The sequence below is a fragment of the Manacus vitellinus genome, unplaced genomic scaffold (assembly GCF_001715985.3).
Source record: "Manacus vitellinus isolate BGI_N305 unplaced genomic scaffold, ASM171598v3 scaffold_9_pilon, whole genome shotgun sequence".
NCBI classification, from domain to species: domain Eukaryota; kingdom Metazoa; phylum Chordata; class Aves; order Passeriformes; family Pipridae; genus Manacus; species Manacus vitellinus.
The window spans coordinates 7,931,337-7,951,816 of record NW_021940917.1 but is presented as its reverse complement, the minus strand read 5'-3'; the positions used below and the strand labels follow the sequence as shown (position 1 = coordinate 7,951,816).

General features: G+C 36.6%; 1 protein-coding gene across 1 annotated transcript in view; it reads left to right on the top strand.

The window, feature by feature from the left end:
• Nucleotides 1-20,013, top strand: part of KCNN2 (potassium calcium-activated channel subfamily N member 2) — a 75,591-nt gene extending 55,578 nt beyond the window's left edge. Inside the window, 4 exon segments of the mRNA XM_018085848.2 lie at nt 6,836-6,946; nt 9,395-9,522; nt 14,058-14,127; nt 15,858-20,013. Coding sequence (XP_017941337.2) covers nt 6,836-6,946; nt 9,395-9,522; nt 14,058-14,127; nt 15,858-16,145 — 597 coding nt within the window. The 3' untranslated portion in view covers nt 16,146-20,013.
• The last annotated feature ends 467 nt before the right edge of the window (nt 20,014-20,480 follow it).

Here is a 20,480-nt window from a genome sequence, read left to right as displayed (position 1 = left end):
ATAACATTTAATGCTCTTCATAATTTTTATTTTTGAAACATTGCTAAAAACCTTATGTAATAATTAGAAGTAAAGGAATCTGGTCATCTGCTGTTGTACAGATTAGAAGTTTAAATGTTGAAATAAAATTCTAGATGTGTTGCAGACAAACACTGCTGAAGACAATAGTAGCCAGGCAACTATTGAACTATTGAAAGTATAAATAATGCAAAACTATTTTAGGTCACCCTTTTGGCTGAGATGGCATAGTTGTTGTCCTATTACTCATGTTACTTTGTTTCAGTCTTGCAAGGTTACACATCTCTCCCAGTAAACAATGACACATGCAAAACCACATTTATACAGCACCATTTCCCTAGACTCTGTCTGTCCTGTGGATGGATTCCTCCCTCAACTTTTGCTTTGCTTATTTTGGAGAGCTTTTTTTTTACTTCAAGGAACATTTTTTTTTTTATTATTATTTATCCCCTCCCCTGGTGGTACTGTATGTCCACCTTTTAGAGATCCAAACGAACAAAATACCCATTTAAATTCTTACAGGATTTTCATTTTATGCAGAGCAGCAGGAGGAATGCTGTGCCTTTTCTGGTGCAGAGATAAATTTCCCACCAGAACCATATGTCTGCAAAGCGGACCTTCTCTGTCCCTCAGTGGATCCCAAGGGAAGTGAGCAAGAAATGTGGCAACTGCCTTCTTTCAGCTACAGGCAAGTATAGCAGGACATTTTTCTGACACCTACACCACTAAAGACTGCACTTCGCTTCCAGTCCAGTAAAACAAAGCTGTCAGGAGACTTTCAACTGAGTCACTGATACACAGTGTTGCTTCCCTCCTCACCAATAGCACCCTTCAGGCATGTATATAACCTTCAGGTGTTTGCACAAATGGCTCAATTCAGTGTTGTCTTGTAAAGGTATTTTGGAACCTTATCGAAGAAAGAACCAAGTGAAAAATGCCAGAGGCATTTACTTAGAGGAGTACAGGGTTTCTCTACTGACCACGTGCTGCTTTCGGTGCTAAGTGAAAATGCAGCCCGTGCTAAACTTTATTTGTCTTGCATAAACCTTTAGTTGGACAGTTGGAAGCACCTCTCTGGTTGTCGCTAAAACTGGGCTTTTACCAAAATGCTAGATGTAAATACTAGACCGCTTAAGTCTGAACCCTGCAGTTTTGCAGTCACAGTATTGCACCAGTGTGTACCCTCAGTCTTGGCGGTTGTGAGTGGTAGTAAAGGCGTGATCTTGATCCAGATTTTGTAGCCTCACTCTCATCCTGTGCTTTGGGAAATACCAGCTTTTTCCTTCTGTCTGCCGTGGCTGTGTCTACTGTGGTTTACCATAGTGTAAAATTCTCTTTAGCAGCTCTACATTAGTAAGCTTTGGTGTGATTCTGCTGATAGCAGCAGAAAGCTCAGGGTGGGCTGCATGAGTGAAGAGAACAGAGGACTGTGATTGGACTGCAAAAGGCATCTCAGCTGATATATAGTATGTTGAAACATAATTTTGGCGATCAACGGCAGGATCTGAAGGAGAAAAAACCACAATGTCAAGTCTAGTATGATGTATACACTGCAATTTGATAATATAGATCTACCATCTTTATTTATTTATTTATGTTATTGTAGCACTTCAGGACTCTTAAGACTTGATCCAACTGATACCAGTACTGTATCATCATGGCTAGGCTTCGTGAACGAAGATTTAGGAAGGCTCTATTCACGTTTGTTACAGGCACGCTGGTGGCTAATGAGGCCAATGCGACACAGGCATGTCCGATTGCAAAAGGCACAGCAGAAAGACTCCTTAGGTGGTGTATTCTGCAAGGCACGATTCTTTCTGCGTTGTCTTTTCACCAGTACTGTATAAAGACAGCAGAAATACATAGTCCAAATTCCTGAACAGTTTACTATCCCCATAGAGCGAGTAGAGTGGGGAACAAGGAGGGTTCATGTGCAATCAGAATAAGTGATCTTGGCATACCAGAATCTGATGTACCTTCAGTGGCTGTGCAAGGCCTTGTAGTAATATCCTAGAAAAGAAGGGCAGGAATTTGAAAGAAAACTATATATTATATTTGTTTATGTTTCTAGGGAGCTTTTCCTGAGTAAATAGGACTTTGTTTGAAAGAGCTTATTAAAGCTCAAATCCGTGAGGAGCCATAAGACATTGCAACTGAGGGCAAATGTACTGTATGTGATGCCATAGAGAAGGGCAGATGCCATAGAGAAGGGCAGATGAATACAGTGCAGAGTAACGTAGTAAAAATGACAGGCAAAGGAAATAACCATTGTAGCAATTTCTGATGTATCTAAGAGATAATTTGCTTTTTTAAAGCAGCTGAGAGTTGCATAATTTAGAACTAAGTGCCAAGAGGAGACACTGTGCGGATAGATAGGGAAAGTTGTAGTTCATGATGCTGGAGAGTAAAGTGAAAGATAACACCAAGTAATAGTTGTGCTTTTTTATGAGGAGCATGTTTAAGCATTTTGTTCAAATTTTGCTAAATTTAAAGTATAACTTAAATACAATTAATTTCACCTTTCTTCTCTTTCACTTTACAAATAGCATGGACTTGATACCAAGAAGCTGATGTCTGATGATGTCATTTTCTTTCCCCTCAATTTAGTCCATCCTTCCATTCATTTTTTTTAAGGAAAATGATTAGCCTACTACTGTTTAACAAGTACCTCAGTATGTATGTGAGTCAGATGTCCACATACACTTCTACTTACACTTCTATCAGGTAAACTTGCTTTGGATTATGGGCATTAAAGAGGGTACTGAAGGATGGCTTTCACAGACTATTGCTTGCCTGCATGAGCATTTGAACTTTAGGCATCGTTTGTCCTGAACAGGAGCAACATATTTAGACTTAAAGATGCAAATAATGTCCTCAGATTGTTTGCAGACACCTCAAAGTGTTTTCATAAAGGAAAACAGCTGAACAGACTGACAGTCAAGGGGAGTTTTGTCCTGTTTAAATGATTGTAAACTTTATGCTACAAGATTGTACTGCTCACAGATGCAAGTTTTATGTCACCATCAGAGATATGGTGCCACTGTGCAGTCCAGAGTTTGTTGCTTTGCTCAGCTGGAAGACTGAGGATGTATAATATGTTTATTTTCAGACTTCTTGCTTTTCCTGTATACTAATATGCAACATTTCCCATCAAGCAAGAAATACTATGCATTCAGGGTGAGATTCATGTGCTTCATGTTCCAATCCTTGCAAATAGGAAATAAGCATTGCTCAACTCATCAGTGGAGTCCTGATCTTGTAGTTTTTAGGAAACCTGTTTTTAATAATCTTTAAGGGCTTCTCTTGCATTAGTAGATAAGTTGGTTCAGCTTGTGCATGATTTCTGAAAAATAGAAAAATTCAGGTACATCAGCTTTTAAAACTGATGATTGCTGGCAAACACTTGACCATAGAGTACTTGATGGTCGTCAGATTAATGGATGGTCAATTCTGTTATTGCCTGTTTCCATTAAATGGAGCAAATGAGCAATATAGTCAAACCTTAACTTTGGTTTGACCAATTTACTTACACTGCATGTATTGGAATAATTTCTGTCCTAGGTGCCCTTAAAATCAGGCAGCTTACCAAGTCAAAATACTCAAGTTATTGTAGTATTGCACTACAATAACTCTGTAATGCAAGAGGTGGACAGAGGACTGACTGAGGACTGCAAATTTCAAATAGACTTAATTGCTGCTTTGATACTCAAAAATATACGCATTCCTCCCTTTTTTATTTTCTTCATATTATATATAATTCCCCTGAAAGTTAGGCAAGAGCTTAATACAGTGATTTACTGTATTATTTACTTCAAAACAGGAAAAAAGAAATGATGTTGGAAATTATAAAATGCAGTAATCAGATATAAGACTTTGTGGAATTTTATTCTCTAAAAAATCCTTCTTGTAGTTGAAATAATTATTATGGTACTTTTACTTACACTAAATAATTTTAATAAATAATTAACTGGTCCACTACATAGTATGGATACAAGAAAAAACCTGAGCATATGAGCTGAGCTACTGATTTTCACGTGAATCAGGATATTCAAAAAACTTGGAAAGTATTTTTCTTACAGTGCTACCATTTTAAAGTAACTGTATCACTTTTATTTAGTTTCTGCAATTTTGAGTCATTCTTACTGTCTTAGTATTTTTAACAATGCTGAGCTCCTGAGGAAGAGGCATATAATATGAAAGACCACTGTAACATAAAGTATTAACTACCATTATGGAGTTTAAGTGGAATTTCCATAATTTTGTATCCTGTTATGAGATTAATTTTTTTTTCCTTCAAGGTACTGGAAAATGTAAACATGCAGATAGTATAATATTTCCTACTTTTACAGAAATACAAAGAGAACTCATTTGCATATCCTGAGATCCCATCATGTACCACAAAACCAAGAGGTTTAACCTGAATCTAGAATACCTTGCCATCGCAATAAGCTGTTCTGGAGATGAGGAAGATAGGAGTGCATGTACACCATAAAGGTGGTTGTCATAGCTTATCCATGACAGTATTGTGCTGCTGCAGGCAGTATATTTCACATGAGACGTAAAGCTACTCTTTTTAACAGCGTTGGGCCCTCACGACTGTGTCACTCTGAAAAAGGAGGAGGGTTAATCACAAAATCTGGAACACTTTCACCTCAAACCAAACTCCTTTTGCCGGTCACCATTCCTCTAACCTTTTTGAGGGGGACTGGGAAAGGATGCTCTAGTATTTCTCTCCCCCAGTTAATTTGCATAAACAGCTGTTTTGTGCCAGTGGGGTCTGTATTAATAAACCGTGCCATTTTAGTGCTCTTGCATGCAGAACTCCAGTCATGTCGTTAAATCAGCATCTGGCCCTGATTCTCCTGGCATACTGGACCAAAAGGTATCTGCTTTTATCTTCATTTTGTTTGTGTTTTATGGGATAATTTATTCATTTATTTGCACACAAAGAAGTCTTCTGCACATTAGCGTTTCCCGTGACAGGAAGAAGACCTGAAGAGTGCTGTCTGTTTCCTGGGGAGGTAGTGCATATGTCAGAGCATGCCCTGCCCAGTCCTGTTCCCAGAAGGCTCAGTGGATTCCTGCAGTGCTTAGCCTTGAGCCACTTGGGCTGTCTTCTTCCTTTTTAACTGTTAATGGGAACTGGAGAAGCAAAGGAACTTTTAGCCCCATTATGACTTGTCTCATGGGGCGAGCAAGACTTCAAGTAACTTGCCATGAAATTCTATTTACACAGGATTGGAGAAGAGAGGGAGAGAGAACTGCTAAGCTAGAAGGCTTAGTATTGAGGACAGGAGAGAAGCAGGAAATGCAGCAAAATTACAAGGGACTCATTTGAGGGAATGCTGAGAGCTGTTGCAGCAAGAAGCCTTGGTAGGTGACAACTAATTGCAGAGGATTAGGTGCTTGTGAGGGAGCAGATGGATTTCTTGGAACAATCTACCAGGGGAATGGAGAATAATTAATTGGAGGCTTTCACAAAATTCATTGTGTGCCTCAGTAAGTGCACAGAGAGACAAGATTCATTTTTTTGAGGACACTATATGAATAAGGGTTTCCAATGAGTTAATTATTTTGCAGTCTTTATGTGTTTGTTAATGGATTTTGTATTTTGGAAGCTAGATTAAGAGATTTCTTCTATATTTTCTGGAGATAGTAAGGCAGTTATAGAGGTGGGAGACAGAGAGAAAATAGATTTTTGGGAGAAATACAGAATGAGTAGAAGAAAGCTCTGTGAATGAAAATGTGGTAGACCTCAATGTGCAGTGAGAGATTGCTTTATATTTAAGTGTAACTAACACAAGTGCAATGACAACTAGATTGGACTGAATCTGCAGGTTAAACACAGCCTTATATATTCAATGAGATTTTTATGCCTTTTTAAAATCAACTTGTAAAAATTTGTTTATAAAAAAATAAATACTCAGGAAGCAGAATTTATAAATAATTGAAAGTAAATTATGCCTCTAGATGTGTATAATATACACTGCTTCTTACTACCTGGCTCATTTCAGCCTCCTTTCTTTTTCACCACTCCAAAAAAAAAAAAAAAAGTAAATTTTTGATGCTGATAAAGACAACTGTCATTTCAAAGGGACAGGAACCTACTGGCATTGTCCTGCTGGGAACATGCATGTCCATGTGTGTACATGAATGTGCATACATATAGACAGCGTAAATTAAAAACCTGGTATTTTCTCCATCCAAGTTTTGAAGAAATGGTCTCATGTATGTGTGCTATTTTAAATGTTAATAAGATAAGCAGAAATAGTATAGGAAAAGATTGCTGAAGGACTCATAGAACAACAGGAAAACACACTAAGGTGATTAAATACTAATTTTATTATTATTTTTAGGACCTAAAATCCTATGAAAACTTTTCTTTTTGTGTATATGTGCTAAATACTAATCTAATCTTATTTCTTCATTAGCAATTGCTGTAACCTTGAGGAAATTTTTAAGAACAGCATTTATTTACTAATATTCTGGGGTTTAAAAGTTGTTTTGATCACCCCCCTTGTTTATGCATTAGAAATGGGACGTGTTCAAATTTTCAACCTCCGCAGAAAAAAAAAAAAAAGTAGAACTTTCAAATGGTGTTGCTCACTAATTATTTTGGTGCTTTGACAGTTTACCAACCTGTAATTACTGACTTTTCATATTACTCTGAAATGAAATAGCTGTAGCATGTTCACTGTATTTACCAGAGATGAATCACCTGATGCCTACCATACTTCTACAGCAAAGGAGAAACTTGCTCTCAAAACTCTGCAAAATACAGTAGTAACACCTTGGGGGTTTGTTTTATTGTTTCCAGGGTGCTGGGTGCACTGCACTGGTGGTAGCTGTGGTGGCAAGGAAGTTAGAACTTACCAAAGCTGAAAAACATGTGCATAATTTCATGATGGACACCCAGCTAACTAAAAGAGTAAGTCACACTTTATATTCACAACTGAAAAGGAAATGTGTATTAATTTATTTCTGCATTTGTTTTAAGTAGTCTCCTGCTCAATTCTCCTGATGAACTTTTCATGAGTGGGATTTTGAAAGAGTAGAAATTGAATACCTTGAGTTTTTCTCTGAATTGAGGACAACTCAGAGAAAACTGAATTCTCAGAAACTTTAGAGGATTTGAATATTCTTTAGAGGTTTCTTGTAGCTAGAAGATAGTTGGTGTAACCATCAGTTAAGTGCAGTGAAACTAGGCTATTATATTAAACTAAAACCTTTTGTGTGGCATATAAGAAGAATATAACTCTTTTTTTAGCTAAAATAGATGAAATGTCCAATACATCCAAGAACTTCAAGCTATGAGACATGTTCTAAGGAAACAATATATTCAGGGTTTGTGAGGAAGATTGCTTTTTTTGCATTCAACACAGGTTTATTTAGCATCATATAGTACTAGAGGGCCCTGAAAGATGTTTGTATATAATATTTTTAGAAGAGATTATTTTTAAAAAAATAGAAATCATTAGTATTTATAAAAATATTTTAAATTAAAAAAATGCAGCAGTATTTACTTAAATAAGACAGGTCAGTGTTGAGAGAACAAGAAAATGAGTAGTGACTGCACAGTCCACTCAACGTGTTTAATCTTCATTATTGAGAAGAGCCAATGTGGAGGCAAAGGTCAGTATACCCACAATGGTAACTCAGCAGAGTTTCTTCTTACTGGTGGGTGCAGAGGGATGTCAGTGCCTGAGATGGAGACAACAGTTCTGCTCCAGGTGAGGAGGGTGGCTGCCTCCTCAGCACAGCTCCCTCAGTGCTGTGGAGAGCTGTGTCATGTCTCTAACATGCTGTGTTTCTCAGCACACTGCTCTGGTTGTACTGGCTCTCTCATTTCTGTGCTGGTTACCACTAGCAGCCTGGATCTCTTAGCAGTGACAGTGGGGAAAGACTAAGGATGGGTGGGAAGGCAGGTGTATAGGTATATAGGGTGTCTGACATGAGGTGTTTTTCTCATCTTGTTGAGTTACACTCCTACTACAGTCGGTTAAGACTGCAGATATTAGACTGCAGAACACAATTTGTCCCTTCCTAACAGTCATTTTTCTAGTGTAATCTGGCAGCTGAGCTCAAAATGTCTTTCAGAAGAAAAGCAGATTTTGTAGAGATTGGCTGTATCTTGAGTCTGGTGCTCATTTGTGACTTTTGAAGTTTATTTTATTCGACTCTTCTTCATAAAAATCTAAATATCAATCTAATGTGTTATCCAAGTGGTGCTTTGGTAGCTTCAGACTCATGAAACTTGAAGCACATAGAAAACAAACCAAGTAAACAAATCTGAGAGGCGCATTGGGTCACAAGTAGTTGTGCAGGTGCTGGAGAGCTTTCTTCACGGCCTGGAGACAGCCATACCTTATGGAAGTGCAAGGGCTTGTTAGAGATTGTGAGGAGCTCTCTAAAACATGAGTGTGCTCCCACTAAAGAGAGGACCAAGGTTCTCCAACACTTACAGGAACCCACTTACAGGTGGGGACCTCTTGCTGGGAAGAGCTATTACATGACATTCCTGCAGTGCCTTTACTTAGATGCTGACTTAGCTCTGACACTGCAGTGACTGGAATGATGTAAAGCTAGAGACAGAGAAAATAAAGATGAATAATAAAAACATTTTTGCTTTGCAAGTTACCTAGTCGTTCTGCCATTAATCAACATTTCATTGAAATTATTTGTCTATTGTTTTCAAGCATTACTGAAATTTTTGGAGGGCCTAAAAAGGAAATGTAGGTACTCTTACCTTTAACATTTTATGGAAAGCCACATTTAAAAAAAAATGAAATCACTTATGAAATATAACTTTGTCCACATTAATTGACAAGATATTTTTTCATCTTCTCACAGAGTAATAAAAAAGAAACGAGATAAACATAAAAAACCAACCAACCAACCAACCAACCAACCAACCAAAAAAAAACCCCTAACCTGTTTAAACAGCTCTGGAAGCTTAAAAGACTATTGTATTCCTAAAAGAATTAAGAGGTACTAACCACAGAATAAGAAAGAGAGAAATGTTATGGTCCTATTAAATACAGTTATTTTCCATACAGATAATGCATTAGTATTTCTTCACTGTAATTTATATTGCCATAAACACCAAACAGTGCTAAGTCTCTGAAGAGGGAAAAATTATTCTGGGATGCAAAAAGATTTGATCCCAATATCACATCTATAAGTAATAAGGAAATCACTCAGCAGTCCCCTTAATCCAGTTATTGCTTGCTCCCCTCACTGCTACAGCTTCTTGATGTACCTACTTCCCACAGTTAAGGCAACATGTTAAGAGCTTTAGAAAGAGGTTATACCAGAAAAGTGGAAACATAACACAATACTACTTTTGTCAGCTTGGTGTTTTTCTTTTATTAAACAGGTGAAAAATGCAGCGGCCAATGTACTCAGGGAAACATGGTTAATTTATAAAAACACAAAGCTGGTTAAAAAGATAGACCATGCAAAAGTAAGGAAACATCAGCGCAAATTCTTGCAAGCTATTCATCAGTAAGTACTATTTTGCTTTCATTTTCCTGTCAAGGTGGTTGCTCTGTTAGTTTCCTTTTCCCTCATAGTCACTCTTAGTCCCCATGTCCCATCCTGCCCCTCTTTTCTCTCCCCCCACCATTCCCTTCCCTTTGTAGAAGATTGTTGATTTTTCTGTTAAGAATAAGGCAAAGATAATGTTTTACTATATTACCTGCCTACAGTGAATAAAAGGTATACTGACTGTTTATCTCCATATAAACTTGTTCATGTTTTTTAAGAAGTTTCCCATGCTTCTTGAGTTATCTAAGACTTTTTTTATTCTTTGCCACTAAAACTATCCTTTTTTGTTATTCATTTGGTTACAGGTAGTAAGATGCAAGCTACAATAGACAGAAGAAAATAAAAAACAATTTCTTTGTAGTAGGTGTTTTCGTATTTTAAAACCAGAATATGTGATAGAAGAGAGTCCATGAGCCCAGCATCATTGCACAGCCTAATAGAATTTAGTTCTGTCTCTCCATCTCTCCACTATGTATTCTCAGTGCATAAGATCAGATGTTGGTATGTCAGCTATGACTCCTATCATCTGTTCTAGAAAATGGGGAGTATATGCCAACAGTCATGTGACCTTTCAGCACCTCTGGCATTATTGAAATGAGTTCTTCCCTCTACTTGAGGGAGTGAAAACGAGCCTGAGACCTAAAACAAGTAGGATTAAGCTGTACCATGGTATTGCCAGACTATAAGTATTTATCTAACATTTGTTGTACGTATTTGTCATAAAGAACATCAAAATCATCAGAATTGCACAATGGTTCAATTACTCTTCCTTGAACTACGTAGGAGGAAAAGACAAACGAAAAAAAGAGACTTCCATCTCCAGGAACCAGGATTCTTGAGGAATGGTCAGGACCTCTTTGTCTGTTCTGTTGTCCCCATCTGTGACAGCCATTTGTACAGCCTATGAAATTAGCTCCCATGAAATACAGGGGAGATGTAGATAAATTAAGTAAATTTAATTTCAAACTCATGGTTTGATAACTTTTAAGTATCAATCTGTGTCTAAGCCAACTAGTGAAGAGGTGGAAGCAAGCATCCATCATGAAATGAACATCTATGTGTCATCTTGCAGGGAAAACAGGAAGGAAAGGCCACGTTAACACATTTCATATTAGTATATTTAGGGTAACTCTTTCTTTCTCTGTTTCATAGCAATCTTTTAAAGCAAAGAGTAGCTCAGCTTAAAGTGTGAAGTATTCTATAAACCTTGATTACTGTTATATTTAACAAACTTGCAGGATTAGATGCCACTGTGCTATAGTGGAAATACTTCAAGAAATAAAAATGCAACAAAAGTTGAGGCATTTTTATGTGGATGTAAAAGGTATATTTTCCCAGTTTGGTCATCCTGCTTAGCTTATAAGGACTGGGAAGCGGAGTGGAGTGGCAGGGGTTCTGGGAGAGAGGATGGCATGTCCTGTGCATCCTTTGCTGGACTTGAATCCTTGATTGCAAAGGTTATTTCTTAACATTCTAACTTGGCTATTTATTTTGTCTGTATGTGTGTCTGCCTGTGTGTCTGTGTGTGTATGCATACATATGTTCGGAGAAGAATCTAAAAAGCACAGCAGGCTTGATCTCCAGCTTTATATATCATTCAAGAGCTCTGCAGGATGTAAAGTGTTGTTCTGCACCTCCCTTAAAAATTAGTTGATTAGGTGGGGTGAAGAAGGTGGCAGCAGTAATTTTTCCTGTCTGTGACAGCTAGACTTTGAACAGCTATGTTAATCACTTCCCTCTCCTTTAGCACTTTGGATGCTAACCCCAAAACCTTTGTATTTAGGAGAACAAGTTAACAAAAGAGAATTTTCTCAATATGCTGAAGGATGCACCATGGATGAAAACATTGCTCTAGCAGTTTGTTTTCTTCCTGATGTAGCTGAGTAGATGGATGCAAATTAATATTTTATCCCCTTGCATCTCTGAACATTTTGACTTATGATTTTCTGTCTTTCTATCTGGATTCTTAAGTTTTGTTTGGTCCCTCTCCTTCATCTTTCCAACCATTTCACTGAAGACCGAAATAAAAAGAGTGACACTGCAGGGCCAGTTTCTAAAAGAAACCAGAACAGATCATGGTAACAGTCTCAAAGTCATGGTCACAACTCTAAAATGCCTTCAGCTGGTCTGAGTCTTTTTTGCTTCTCATGCACACTAGATAACATGAAGGTGTAATCATTTAATGGTAACATTAAAAGGCATGTTATGTAATGTATGAATAAGAAAATCTGCAGATGATAATTAATGGGAAGGTTTGAAGATATTGCAAGTTCCTTCATCATGAATGCAAGTGAGTTAGACTCTTCAGACAGCTGACTGAAAGAAGTAGGACCCTCTAGGATTTTCCTCCTGCTGAATCGAGCCCACTGTGCTCATCTGGTTGTTTTAGTATATTTTACACTTTGTTTTCTTTTGTTTTGTCTTTTTTTTTTTCAACAAAATGAAAATAGAGCTCGGAAGTAAGTTGTATAAGCTGTTCCTTTCTAAATTTGCAGAATTTACCACTGTCTGCATGCAAAAAATAGAGTTTTTATTTGTGAACTTCAGTGGTCTGATTGCTACCATGGAAATGCGATCCAGAGTCATGATCTTTTTCTGTGATAAGTGATGTTCATCAAATCAAAATTTTCTCTTAATGAATTTAAGAGTGAAAGTCCGATGGTTTTCTTGAAATCCGGCTGCTGCAGCTAAAGACTTGCCATTACCTATAAGTTCTTACAGCCTGTGATAGGTCTTGGGTTTGTTACCATGGAGAATTATCATGTTGTTGTCAACTGGTACATGTATTACTACAATAACAGTGGATTTCCTGGAATTTGAAAATTAAAATGTCAAACAAATGAGTCAATGATTCTTAAGAAAAGCGGAAAAAACATGTTCTGCAAATTATTTAAGAGATGCTCACCAAAACACTGGGGTTGTCATTCTCCAGTCAAATCCTTTTGTGCTCACCTTTGAGTAATTATTCTGTTCTGAGACTGTAATGATATAATTCCATGCCTTGGAGACTCCTCCATAATTTTGCTTTAGAAAAACTCCATCTTATAGCCTCTGAAGGCACCATTCCTACAGTTTGCATTTATGTTGTGCTCTGAAAGAAGCTTCCAGGGGAGGAAGAGCATATGACATTCAAGTAACAAGCCATTGAAATGCCAGTTTTATATGAACAGTTCATTTCTACCTTAACAGAGTTATTTCCATTTGTTTTTAAAATATATTTTTTGATTATATTTCTCTCTCCACAACTTATTTTCTCATGGCAGTTAGTCTAGATATGAAAGGAAATACTTGTAAACTAAAGATATGAACAGAAACTTTCTAATTTTGGAATATCTTCAATAAAGCTTTCTTTAAACTAGCTTTCAGAGTAATACCATCACTGAGAAATGGGCAGAGAATGAATTGGCAACCCACTTGCTACCAAACTTACTTCCATTTGACAGCTAACCAAATTGTTATCTTGGTTGGCCTTTGACATCCTAGTTGACTGAAATGGTTTCTTATCACACATTGTTTATAAAATTATATGTTGTTTTTGAAAAATGGTATTTTCTGCTTAGAACAGCCACCAGAAAAGTCATTGAAAGTCCAAGTATTTGTCTGTTCTGAAATGCTGAACAAATGACTCGTACTTAAGGCAGAAATTGCTTATTTGTGGAAATCACATCTACAAACCACTCCTGTGGTAGTTAATTTGGAGAATATGGGCTTTGTATCAGGGAACACATGAGAAAGGTCATGTGTTGATGTCTTTCAAAGAATGTGCATAACTAATAATAGTGCAGATGGGTACTCATCAAAGAAAAAATATACCCTTGCTGCTTCTTTCATAGTTTTCAGTGTTGTAGTTTAAATTGTGCATTGCAAAGGAATGTCTGATGTAAATTGAAAATGTAATCATATTTAGATTCACAAATTATCTAAGAAAATCAAATGTATTGGCAAGTATGTTGGTTATTTAGCTGCTGGTAAGATGGAAGTTCTATTTAAAGTAAGGAGAAACTCACTTATCACTGTATTTCCATCAGGTTCAAACACCTGCTAACCCAATCCATTTCCGACAGAACAGGGCTAATACCTGTATCTAGTCATGTAGGCATGGGAAGATTCTTGATTGCTACAACAATAATGACAAAAAAACAGTTGTTCTATGTTTCTTCCTATATCTACTTGTCACGATACTGAGGCTTTGGGGAATGTTTTGGCTTTCTTTCATGTAGTCTGGATAAACTGTTATCTCCTTTTTTGAATTCAACTTTGACCATGGCAAATGGTATTCTCAAGGACATCACATCTCCTTGCTCTTTCCTTTTTTGCGGTGTTGAAGAAGCATGCTTCTCATTGTAGCAGGCACATGACCAATTCTGACTCTACACAAAGTAGTCAAGGCATTGTCCGTGCAATTATTTGCTCCTGTAAGTTTGTGCATGCTCTTTAGAAATCCTAGTATTGCAACATACAAAAAATATCTGACTTAAAATTCTACTTTTTAGATTAAGAAGTGTAAAAATGGAACAAAGGAAACTGAACGATCAAGCCAACACTTTGGTGGACCTGGCAAAGGTTAGTAGGCAGTTACTGTTGTTTTAACATTCATCCTTTCAAAATTAAGAGTTTGTAAGTGAAAATGTTATGCATTATACATACAAATAGTGTTAACAAGGTTGTTATTTGTAGCAAATGAAAATATGTGTGTGTTTTGTGGTAGCACCTACTGAATGAAATATCTTATTTATGGTTAATTCATGGTGAATACACTGTATTTATTTATTTTTTTTGTACATTTGAAAAAGACTTCACAATTGAGAGGCTTATTGTAAGAGCTCCTGAAGTGACTGCAGTGGTCATGGTAAATGCTGAACTGTGAGTGGGCTGTAGTGCTGTAGTGCTGTGTAGTAAAGAGATTTGCCATCTGGTGATAGTGACTGTGCTGTGAGCGACTGTGGTATATAGCCCCCACCTAGACTGGAATTAGAGCTTTTCTATTCCTGTTGTCTTAAGTAGCAATGACTTTCGATAAGTTTAAGCCTGCATTTATTTAAGTTTTTACAATGAGTAATAGCTGCCTACTTTGCCAATCCATCATAAGACTTTATTAATTTTTTTTTAAACCATTTGATTTGAGGTAAAAGAGGCTATTCAGTTTCAGGCTGCTTGTTTATTGTTGCCGGGATTTGTCATTAATATAAAATAATAACTAGACAGCTAGAGGTCTGAGCTGATAGCTTTTCAGATTTCTCATTAGACCTCAATATTTAATGGTTACTGTGATCTTAATATGAGGCATTAACAAGGGTTTCTCGTACACCTTTTCATTTACATCGAAATCCTCCTTGACTCAAAGTGCATCAAAGCAGAGATTAAACTCTCAGTTTTCATTACTCTCTTGCTATGCAGAACCACCTGACACTTCAGTTTGTGAAAATATAATTCAGTCTAATGCTTCTGGCAACTAATAATGACTTTTAAGATACTATTTATTGTAGACTGTTTCTCTTTCAAGGGTTATGCTAGCATCCTGAAACAGAAGGCAGAGAAATGGGTTATCAACACTCCCGTGATACTGAAGTGCTTTACACTTCAGACAGTCAGTCATTCAATTAATTTTCCTTCCCTTTGGATGGTTTATAAACTTCAACCAGTTTGACTACTGAATTACATCCAGTTTTAATCCTAGTTTAATTAAGCTGAAGTCTCAGTCTATGAGGCAGAAATTCAGTCATTATTTTTAAGCAACTACAACTCTCTGTGAAATAGTACATTTCAGATTATGTTTTTACTGACCACTATGGCTTTTAAAAATGCACTCTATATACTTGCTGTAACCAAACAGTGTTTTTTGGAGGGAAGATAGATTGAGGAATGCAGAAAAAAAGAAGCTTATAATTGAGTTTTTACTCCTTGTGCTACCTTTCAAAAACAATCCACTCAGCTACTCCTGCTGCCAATTCAAGAAAACCTGCACAGTTTGAGGAGAGAGTAAATAAATAACATTTGTGTTCTACTTAGAAGAATGTGTTTAAAACCCGAGTCAAGAACAGTCAAAGATGAAGCACAGCTTTGGAGCTATCAGTCTGCTGGTGGCTTACATAACTGACTGCTCAGAAAGCTTAGGCTGGTGCACTGCCAAGCACCTGACTTTCAAAAAAGTGTTTGGTCTTTCCTTTATTGCATTTAGACTTTGACATCTAGAATGCTACTCAAAATTTATTGCATTTATGCTCAACAGATTTAGTGGAAAGTTTATTCTACTGTAGTTTAATCTACTTTTATTTACATCCTTCTACTTTCAGACTCAAAACATCATGTATGACATGATTTCTGACTTAAATGAAAGAAGCGAAGATTTTGAGAAGAGAATTGTTACTCTGGAAACTAAACTGGAAACTTTAATTGGTAGCATTCAAGCTCTCCCTGGACTGATTAGCCAGACAATCAGCCAGCAACAGAGGGAATTCCTCGAGGCTCAAATACAAAATTATGATAAGCATGTTGCCTACAGTGCTGAACGATCACGATCTTTGTCAAGAAGAAGGAGATCATCCTCCACAGCACCACCAACTTCATCAGAGAGTAGCTAGAAGAGAATAAGTTAACTGCAAATAAAGACTTTTTGCCATCATATGGTCAATATTTTAGCTTTTATTGTAAAGCCCTATGGTTCTAGCCAGTGTTATCTGGGTTCTGATGTCAGAATCCTGGAAACCTGAATACATTTTAGGCCAAAATGAGTGAAAACTCTTCTTTTTTCCCCCTCCTCCTCTCAGATGCACAGTGAATGCACCTATTATCGCTATATTAGATTGTTCTTCCTGTAATTTCACTAACTTTTTGTTTATGCACTTCAAACAAGCTTTACTACTAAAGTACATAATATAATAAAAAGGTTAATTTCTGCACATAGTTGCTTGGTTACTTGGACTTAACAACCAAAAAAAAAGCTCACAATCAAAAGGCTTAATTATGAACTTTTAAGGAAAAAAAAAAAGTGAAGCTTAATAATTATTTCTTAGTATGAAAGCTAATTGTCTAAACTTTGCTTGCAGTGGAGGGGGAAAAAAATCAATATTAATCTAAAAGTGTGCTGTATCTGTATAGTAATTTTAAAAGGTCACTGACAGCTTCGATTTCTGAAGTGATTAATTAAAAATATAATTTATCCTAGAAAATAAATCATGAAGTGATCTATGGGGATTTTTAATCTTAGGGCTTTTGTTTACCATGCATTGTTACGCACACACAGACATAGATTATACATATATACTTATGTATATAAAATTGTTTAAGCAATGCCTGTGGCAATGATCTTTTAAACTGACTATTTGTAAAGCTACTGGCATGCAAGAAGCACAGGCAAAATTCCTGCTTATCTATTCAGAGTCTCACAATTATGCCAGGTAAGTATGTCCAGATCAAAAGCATCACTTTCAAGCCTGAAGTCTCCTAATAATGCTCTTTGGGTTTTGAAAGTGTTAGGTTGCTACTTTCTTCACTCCCTTCTTTGTGTTTAATGTTTCTGGAGTGAATGATTGACACACAGACTTGCAGTATACACAATTGTGTGATAGTAGCACAGTGTTCTGTATACATTATATTTGGGTAATCCCCATGGTTCTTGCTATGCAGTCAAGCTTAGCAAAACACTTTTAGCAATATTTCCAAAAATTCTTGTAAAAAGCCAGCAGTAGACAGGAGTTATGGCACTCTGGTATCTGTAGTACTTTACTTTCATGAACAAAAAATAAGGTCTCCTACTTTTATTAGAAAAAAAACACAAATCAAAACACAAACTAACCACAAAGCATAGTGTAGGCACTTGTGAAAAGGCTCTGACTGACTTATCTTCTGGTTTATACCCAGAGTAGCAAAACTAGGTAAGCTTAAATGCCCAGCGTATGCAACTTGCATTCACAATTCCTAGTTAGGAAATTATTTGACTTTATGAAATATTTTTTAGTACTTGCTATTTATGAAATATGCTAGTCCAGTCTGCCCCTCCCCCAATTTACAGACAAGGGTGACACTGTACCTAAACAAGTAGACTTGTCTGATTGTTTCCAAGGAATACTATGTCTACCTAGAAGTAACTAACTTGCACGTTGAAGGAATTGCAGATTGCTCTGTGAGACACTGTGAGTTCTGGTCAGTAAGAACAGGCAGGAGAGAGTAATGCAGGAAGTCATGCCAGAGCCTTGCCGGACAAGACAGAAGAGCTGTTCTCTCCAGCAACTGTAATTTCCCAAACTAAATACATAATCTGAAAAACAGCAAACACTTTATGTCCATTTAAATTAAAGGATCTCCTTTTTCTGGTGCTATAAATGTATAACTGATGAATGTAAGTGACATCCAGAGGCATTGCTTGTTTATGAAAAGGACAAGAATTTCTCCAACACTTGTTATGTCCTTGAGAAAGATTATGACTTTGCAGTATTTTCCCACCTAGAGCAGGACAGTTGCATGTCTTTGGTGTGCCTTATTTACAGACTGTGGTATTTTGTGACTGGAAATAACAAGCAGTATGCATAGTATTTGCTGTTCTGCTTTTGCTTTTATGAAGTTCATTTCCAGAAGAAAAGTTGGATATTATATAGTGCTAATACTTTTCTCGTCCAGTCCTTAACTAGATGAGATTGTGAATGGTCATGTGGCCACTTGCTTTACACTGCTGGCAGGTTTAGAAGTAGTGATTAATAATATTGGAATTTTAATACTAAAGTTTTAGTATTCTTTTTTCTCTCTTTTTTTGTGTGTGTTTAATTTAGAATACTTTTCCTGGCATTGAATGTGAAATACACTTGCTGTAGCTTGAATACATTCCCATTTGTCCTGTCAGCTTGAACTAGCTCTATCATTGTTTACAACATCTTTTGTAGAACCCTTTTTTTTTTTCTCCTCTGAATTGCACAACAGGATTTTTTAAGAACTTTTTTAAGAATTTTCAAAGGTCCACTTTGAAAATTCATGTCAGTCTTTCAATTTGAATTAGGTTCCAGCTATAAGTATTGAGCTGGCTATTTCTGTTGTGAAAGACCAGTTGTCATCTTTGACCTCTCAATTTCTTTTACACACTAGGACTCAGGAGCCTGAACTTACTAAATTCTTGCAACAGCTTTATGCACCCGTGAGATGCATCAGGACTATCCGCATCAGTGGTGTTCTGTAACAACCTGCCAGATTATTTTGGATTTCTGTCTTTGTTTATAAAGCAAACAAGAAGTGATGACACCATGGAATACTCCAGTTCCACGTCTTAATTTACCTTAAAACTCACTACAAATATTTTATCTGTGTTTGCAGTACAGGTGATTCTTTTCTTGTACTACCTGGTTTTAGAAAATGCTTAAGTGGTACATGTGAATCCACTACCTGAAAAGACAGATATAAACTTCTATTATGAAAAGCACAAAGCAATTTAGTTTGATTTTCTTAGTCCTGTCACAAAATTCCTTTTCATCTTTCCTTGTTTAACTTTTGTAGTACCACAAATTCCATAGCTGATTTTTTATTTCCAAAACCTACTCCTTTACTGTTGTTAGAGTATGAGCTCACTAAAAGGAAAGCATAGCATTATGACAGATCTTGGAAACTGCTGTATAGTTAAATGTTGATTTTTCTCTGAAAGATTGTTTATAAATGACAAGGACTCTTTTTCAAAGCATATGGCATATTTACCATGTTACAGTTGTAAAGCTTCATGCACCTCTTGCCTTAGTTTCACCAGTAGGAAAATTCAGCTTTCAGTTGCTATTATACTCCTCCTTTTCACTGCATTCCAGACACTGATTCCATTTATCAGTTTCTTTGGAGTCTGACAGAGACTGAGCAAAGATACCTTGCTTGTAAGGACTGAAATGCAAGATCACAAATAGGCCTATTCACTATGCTTAAAACTCAGTGCATTGATTTAAACAGTGCTTTTTAGTTACATTTAGGTTTTTTGCAGGATCAGAATAACACATTCATATGTATTATGCTTGCAAATGCTCTGCAGTTCTTAATAATGTGAATCATTAGCTATTGTAAGCCTGCAGACCTTTCCAGATAGACTTGTGCAACTCAGCCTGACTTTTCTTCCTGCTGCTTGGTAGGGAAGGATCTGATATGGAGAGAGGTTCACTATCTAAAAGTTAAGCATCCAGGTTAGGAGCTCTAAATGCCTTCTGGAAGTCCATACCTTTCCTTGTGAGCTATTTAAAAACCAGGGCTCCCCAGACTGAGTCTGAATCACTGTCATCATTAGAGGTCAAAAATAGGTGACAGGCATACTGTTTTACAGATTGTAAAACTCTTTCCATGTCAGATCATATGTGAACATTTGAACTGATATGCCGCACACTAAAAGCATATCAAAGCATAAAAGAATAAACTGTTTAAATGTGTCTAAAATTCAGAATAAAAGTTATTACCCATATCAATACTAAAAATGAAAATTGTCTGCAAGCTCTTTTCCCCTAACTAAAAGTTATGAAAAATTTTAATAAATTTTATGAATGTAAGGAAGATTTTTCTGATTAGTGTGTTCTCTCCGTCTGCCAAACTTTTTGTTGTTCATACCCCTTCATTAATTATTAAAGTCCTTGAAGTCTTTCTGCCTATTTAATCCACATTCAAAATACTTATTAAGAGGTGAGAAGCAACAAATTAAAATGGGGAGGGTAGGAAAGAGCTAACACTGCTGTGCCTCATTTTCAGAAACCCACCTCTGCATCAGCATATCTAACAGCTTCGATAGGAACATACACAAATTTTAGCCACTCCTGGCTACCTAGATATGAGCCAGCTGTAGCCTGTCAAGAGCAGTGCCATATCAGTACAGTCCTGAGATGGGGCTTACACCCATTCAGAGCCAACCATTTTTTTATGTGGAAATTTATGTGTAAGGAACTTTATATATGCATGATAAAATTAACCTG